General features: G+C 49.6%; 1 protein-coding gene across 1 annotated transcript in view; it reads left to right on the forward strand.

Annotated features, from left to right (window-relative positions):
- Positions 1–5700, forward strand: part of LOC102258214 (arrestin domain-containing protein 4) — a 42681-nt gene extending 36981 nt beyond the window's left edge. The window contains exons 6-9 of the mRNA XM_014538888.1: positions 5–75; positions 1144–1306; positions 2320–2474; positions 3104–5700. Coding sequence (XP_014394374.1) covers positions 5–75; positions 1144–1306; positions 2320–2474; positions 3104–3160 — 446 coding nt within the window. The 3' untranslated portion in view covers positions 3161–5700. The remainder of the gene's footprint in view (positions 1–4; positions 76–1143; positions 1307–2319; positions 2475–3103) is intronic.
- The last annotated feature ends 817 nt before the right edge of the window (positions 5701–6517 follow it).

Consider the following 6517-nt stretch of genomic DNA (forward strand, 5'->3'; position numbering starts at 1 on the left):
GAAGATGCTGAAATCCCGCCCCTCCCGCCGTCCATCCTGGACTGCTGCATCATCAGAGTGGAATACTCCCTGGCGGTAAGCAGAGCTCTCGGCAAAACCAGCAGCCGAATGGAGCAGTGCCAGCGCCATGGTCCTGGGACTATGCACACTTGATATCTAGGGAACTGGCATTTCAGGACAGCAGCACTGCACCAAACTGTGGACCCTACAAGCAAAACTATCCCCCTACGGCAGCGGTTCTCAACCTGTGGGTCGCGACCCCTTTGGGGGTCGAACGACCCTTTCACAGGGGTCGCCTAAGACCATCGGAAAACACATCTATAATTACATATTGTTTTTGTGATTCATCACTATGCTTTAATTATGTTCAATTTGTAACAATGAAAATACATCCTGCATATCAGATATTTACATGACGATTCATAACAGTAGCAACATGACAGTTATGCAGTAGCAACGAAAATAATTTTATGGTTGGGGGTCACCACAACATGAGGAACTGTATGACAGGGTCGCGGCATGAGGAAGGTTGAGAACCGCTGCCCTACGGGATTTAATTAAATGACATGAAAGAATTCAGGTGCATGGTGGGTGCTTGTTGTATTAAAGGACACGGACTTCCTCTTATATTGGTTATTACGTAAGCCACGCTCACTAGCAGTGAAGTGTGTTAAGGCCACGGTTCCCCATCCCTGAGTGTGCGCAGTATGTGGGGCACTCCTCCTGCAATCTGGTCTGTCCTTCCGTTTATTGGGTCTCGACAATGGACAATTGTATGGCGGGGTGGTGGCAGGCCACAAAGGCATTTGTTTCTATGAAAAAATAAATGAATCGGCTGTTTCTGTAAGGTTTAACTTTGTTGGTGCCTTTTCTTTTTTTAAAATATATTTTTATTGATTTCAAAGAGGAAGGAAGAGGGAGAGAGAAACACCAATGATGAGAAACACTGATTTGCTCCCTCCTGCACACCCCCTACTGGGGATGGAGCTCGCAACCCAGGCATGTGCCCTGGACCGGAATCGAACTCGGGACCCTTCAGTCCCTAGGTCAGTGCTCTATCCACTGAGCCAAACAGGCTAGGGTTGTTAGTGCCTTTCTATGTCTTTCATTTCCTTTTTCTTCTTTTTTTTTTTGGCATAATAGGTGTATATTCACATTCCTGGTGCTAAAAAACTGATGCTGGAGCTGCCCCTGGTGATCGGGACGGTCCCGTACAACGGCTTTGCCAGCAGGAACTGCAGCATGGCCAGCCAGTTCAGCGTGGACATGAGCTGGTGGGCGCTGGCACTGCCGGAACAGCCCGAAGGTAAAGGGCCTGGGTTCTCCCAGAATGAAGCTTTGCACGCGAAGTACCTAAGCACAGGACGGGGAACAGAGTGAGGCCTCAGATGGGAATTCCTGCTGCCCCAGAGCTACGCTTTCTCTTCCTCTTACTAAACCCATCAGACAGTTTTACGAGAAGCCACTGAGAGTTCAGCTTGCCCGGGAATAAAGTCTACATTTCCTGATTCTGGTGTAGAATAGTAAAGCAACGAAAGGGAGTCAGCATGAAAGTACAGGGTCATATATTTTCTGTAGCCACATTTCTTTTTTTGTTTTTAAATATGTTTTTATTGGTTTCAGAGAGGGCGAGAGAGGGGGAGAGAGAGAGAAACATCAATGATGAGAGAGAATCATGGATCGGCTGCCTCCTGCACGCCCCACATTGGGGATTGAGCCCACAACCCGGGCATGTGTCTTTTTTTTTTTTAATATATTTTTATTGATTTTTTTTTACAGAGAGGAAGGGAGAGGGATAGAGAGTTAGAAACATCGATGAGAGAGAAACATCGACCAGCTGCCTCCTACACACCCCCTACTGGGGATGTGCCCGCAACCAAGGTACATGCCCTTGACCAGAATCGAACCTGGGACCCTTCAGTCCACAGGCCGATGCTCTATCCACTGAGCCAAACTGGTTAGGGCCCAGGCATGTGTCTTGATGGGGAATTGAACTGTGACCTCCTGGTTCATAGGTTGACGCTCAACCACTGAGCCACGCCGGCCAGGCTGTAGCCACATTTCAATGATTTTTTTTTAACCTAGACTATAATACACACCTCAAAAGAATAGAGTATCATCAATACTAGTCGTTTCATCAAAGCAGACTCTCCTAAATGCTTTTTGGTGCCATGTGCGTAAAAACTTGCTGATCAGAGGGAAGGGCACCACTGCTTCATCATCAGCTTGAGAGAGACTTCTTGTTTCCCTAAGAGTTCAGAGGGGCTCGTGGAGTTGGGTTTTGCAGGGGTGTTTTAGTCCTGCCCCTTTCTGCTTCAGCCCCCCCAGATTACAGGGACGTGGTGTCAGAAGAAGAAGTCTCCAGGCACGGCGCTCCTTACCCGCGGCCGCCCAGCTGGGAGGGAGAGGCCCGCTGCCCCGCCTTCGCCTGCATCCAGGACTTCCGGCTTCAGCCCCCACCTCTTTATTCTGAGGTAAACAGAGCGAAAGCAGGTCCGTTCAACCTGACCTGCGCTGTGCTCTCTGTGCAGGAGCCTTGGTCTGTGGCTAACGCCTAGGTCAGTGGTTCTCAACCTTCCTAATGCCGCAACCCTTTCATACAGTTCCTCATGTTGTGGTCACCCCCAACCATAAAATTATTTTTGTTGCTACTGTTATGAATCGTCATGTAAATATCTGATAAGCAGGATGTATTTTCACGGTTACAAATTGAACATCATTGAAGCATAGTGATTAATCACAAAAACAATATGTAATTATCTATGTGTTTTCTGATGGTCTTAGGCGACCCCTGTGAAAGGGTCGTTCGACCCCCAAAGGGGTCGCGACCCACAGGCTGAGAACCGCTGGTCTAGGTAGTAGGGGATCCATATTTAAAACAAGTTCGGGTGTTTGTTTACGGTGACGACAGATGACCACTGTGTCACCGGCCACCTTCTCCAATGGAGGACTTCCCTTGTGCTCCGTTAGCGCGTGGGACGTGGCCGAGGACCACGGAGCATCAAAGCGCCTCCCGGGCCTTCATGGTCGCCCCCCTCGCGTCCTTAGAAACAGGTCCCGGAGTCGCTGTCGGGTAGTAACTGGGCTGCTCTCTCTCTTGCAGGTCGATCCGCATCCCAGTCGCGTCGGGGAGGCCCAGCCTGTCTCCTTCATCCTCTGAACGCGACTCAGAAATCACTGTGACCCGCACCAGAGAGCGCTGGCTCGCTCTCCGCCGCCTTTCCTGGACGGAGGGAGGGACGATTCGCTTAAGAACATTAATAGGTCGACACCGAGGAATTAAAAACTACGTGAACTTTCCAGGGCCCGAGGGGACTGTTGCCCGAGCTGATGGCAGGGCCGAGTGTCCCCGAGGAAGAGTGGGTGACCCTGGGAAGCCGCAGCAGCGTGTCACGGGAGTTCCGCTGGGGACCCAGTAAGCGAAGGGGCCTGGGAGGTGTGTGACCGGGGCAGCGTGCCTCTCCGAGGGAGCTCAGAGCGGAGCAAAGGGATGCTGAGCTTCCGGGCTATGTGGGTGCGCTGGGAGGGCACTTGATTTGGGAGAAGTTGGCGGCGCAGGGATGTGCAGGCCCCGGGGGCCAGGGGTTGCCTGATTCCTCCCTGACCCCCTAGGACTCAAGTCCAGGAAAGACCTTTCCTGAGGTCGCGGTCCTGGGAGGTGATTGGGCGCTCACTCTGCCCCGGGGCTGGTTCGAGACGGGGTTTGTAAGTGGAAGGTGGAGTAGGATGCAGCGCAGTAAGCGTCCCTCCCCAGGAGAAAGATGAACTTCAACCCGGAAACCCATCTGTGTTAGGCTGGGGTTTTTCCCCTCTTTAAGCACCTGGACAGGATACGTGTTTGGTTTCCCTCACGTCTTATTTATAGGAGCATGTCAGAAAGAGAAGGGGAGGGTGGGATGTTGCATCCTTAGAAGGCCTTGATAACTATTCCAGAAAGAGAGAAGAAGGTCTTTTCCTAACCTACCTCTAGGGGCGATCGGATTGGTTTGAAACCTCGGTCTGACAAGTTTCTGGAGGGTCTATACGTTGCAGTGGGGTCTTACCGCACCCATCACGGCATCTGAAACCGCACCAGGGAAGAGGCCATACAGTTAGCGTTGGAGGGAAGTTCGCGGATAAACATATATACCAAAGGGCATTTCAAAATAAATACAGAGTCAAAGAGGGTAGACATGCCATTTTTTTTTAAAAGGCGTGGATTTCATTCCTGGCGGGAAGACTTCGTGGCTCCTGGTGACAGGCACCGCCTTGTACCGCGTTAGTCCAGTTCTTCAGTGATTCTGTTTAAACTGTGATCTCGCTTATCGTTTTGGTGCAATATCTGATTAGCATTGAACCTCAGGATAGTGAGACCAGCAGGCTAGTGCCGCTGCTAAAATTCTGAGGGGTGTTTTCCCTCTCCCCCTGGGCCCTCGCAGTCCTGGTCTCAGGGTCCCGTGCTCTGTCCTCCCGTCTGTCGGTAACGTGGACTGGGAGCGAGTCTGGACAGGAGGGGACAGGAGGTGGGGTTCCTGCGACGGAGATTTGGGACCAGCCGAGGCCCTGGGTCTCCCCCACGTCTTAGGATTTGATCTAGAAACCCCGGTGCTTCATTCAACCTTTCCATCAGTGTGTTCGGTGAGGAATAGAAAAAAAAAATTCTCTCCGGTTAAATTCTGAGTTAAAAAATGAGTCGGCCACCTGATCAGGGATTTTTCTACGGACATTAGATACATGTACGTTTGTTTTTTTCACCCCTCTCTTCTCCGTGGTCATGGAAGCCTCACACGCATGTCTTTCCGTGGGAGCCACTGTTTAAAAACCGCCACGCAAGATGGTTACGACACGCGTGCGTGGGCCTGAAATGGTCCCAGCGCTCTGTCCCTGCCTGGGTTTCTGACTGCTCGTTTTGGTGTTCGCTGTGAAACAGGGATACGCGTTTAAGCACGGTTGAAACCGTTTCGGTTTTACTTTTAAAGAGATCACCTTCCGCTACTGGTTGAATTCTAAATCAGTTCACGCGCCTCGTCCAGACTCGGTCCGTCTCCACGACACCCAGACACAGTGAAGAATGAAGTGGAACAGGGAGGAGGACGAGAAGGTCTGAGTGTTTGGCTCCAGATCGAAAAGCCACGACTTCCTAGACTCTCCCCCCGGGGTTGCTTTCTCCGCTTGGTTGGAGGAATCATGACGCGAACCCAGAAAACGGAAGCACAGCTGACATAGCCCTGAAGACCTCAGAAGTGGGGTTCGCCCTTTTCATTCCTATCAGTATGTCTGCCCTTCAGTGGGTAGAAACAGCATTCCTTTCCATATCAAGAGTTTATGAGTGTAGTTCATTCTACACGGGAACAGAGAATACTTGGCAATGAAGGTAAAAAGTTAGCTAGCTGTTGTATTTGCTTGCATAGCTCCTTGTTTAGTTTCCAAAGAAACCATGGCCTTAGAATTTTCTTTCTGATGCAAACATTTTGCAGTTGAAAATGTGAAACTTTTGGCACACAAAAAATCTTCTGTGGGTAGAACTTTTTTTTTTTTCAATAAGAAACTCAATAGGCTGGGGGTTGTGTTTTTGATAAGTTGACGATGACTGCTTTTTTATTTTTATTATTAAAAATGTAGCAATTTAACCCACAGGAAAAAAAACACAATGAAAATTGTATTTTGTACTCTTGTTTGAACCCCATGGGTTCCTTTTGTTAATAAAATGATCACACCGATGCTGGGAGTCGCTGGTTTGGTTTTGTTCTGTTCTGTTTGGGTGTGACTCTGACGTAAACTGTTACAGACTTAAGGGAAGTCGGTACCATAAAACCAACACGCACTGCAGTTAGGATGCCTTTGTGTCCAGAGGGTCCGACCCTGTTTATTTTTTATTTTATTTTTTGTTGTTGTTCGTCCTCACCCGAGGATATATTTCCACTGATTTTTAGGAAGAGGGAGAAACAGAGGGACAATCAATGTGAGAGAAACACATCGATTGGTTGCCTCCTACATGAGCCCTGACCAGGGCCCGGGCCTGGGAGGAGGCTGCAACCGAGGTATGTGCCCTTGACCGGAATCGAACCCGGGACCCTTTAGTCCGCAGGCCAACGCTCTATCCACGGAGCCAAACCGGCTGCTAGGGCTTCTGAGCCTGTTTTTACAAAGGGCTTGGTTTCCCCTACATCAGTGTAGGAGAAGCAGTTAAGAGGAGTAATACGCTGAGCCTGTTTTCACAAAGGGCTCGGTTTCCCCAACATCAGTGTAGGAGAAGCAGTTAAGAGGAGTAATACGTATAAGCTCTATGGGTGGATAACAGAGCATTATCTGCCTCTATCCCCAAAGGTAGTGGCCACTTTTCAAAGCCCTGGATTGATTTAGTAGGTCTGGTGGGCAGCTGATGGGCCCCCCCACACTAGGGACACAGGCCTAAATAAATCTTCCCTTTCCATTGAATACTCACATAGACAAAAGCCATATGTGTTGTTTTGGGGTTTTTTACAGGGGGGGAGGTGTTGTTTTTAAAAAATATTTTTATCGATTTCAGAAAGAAAGG

The sequence above is a fragment of the Myotis brandtii genome, unplaced genomic scaffold (assembly GCF_000412655.1).
Source record: "Myotis brandtii unplaced genomic scaffold, ASM41265v1 scaffold201, whole genome shotgun sequence".
NCBI classification, from domain to species: Eukaryota; Metazoa; Chordata; class Mammalia; order Chiroptera; family Vespertilionidae; genus Myotis; species Myotis brandtii.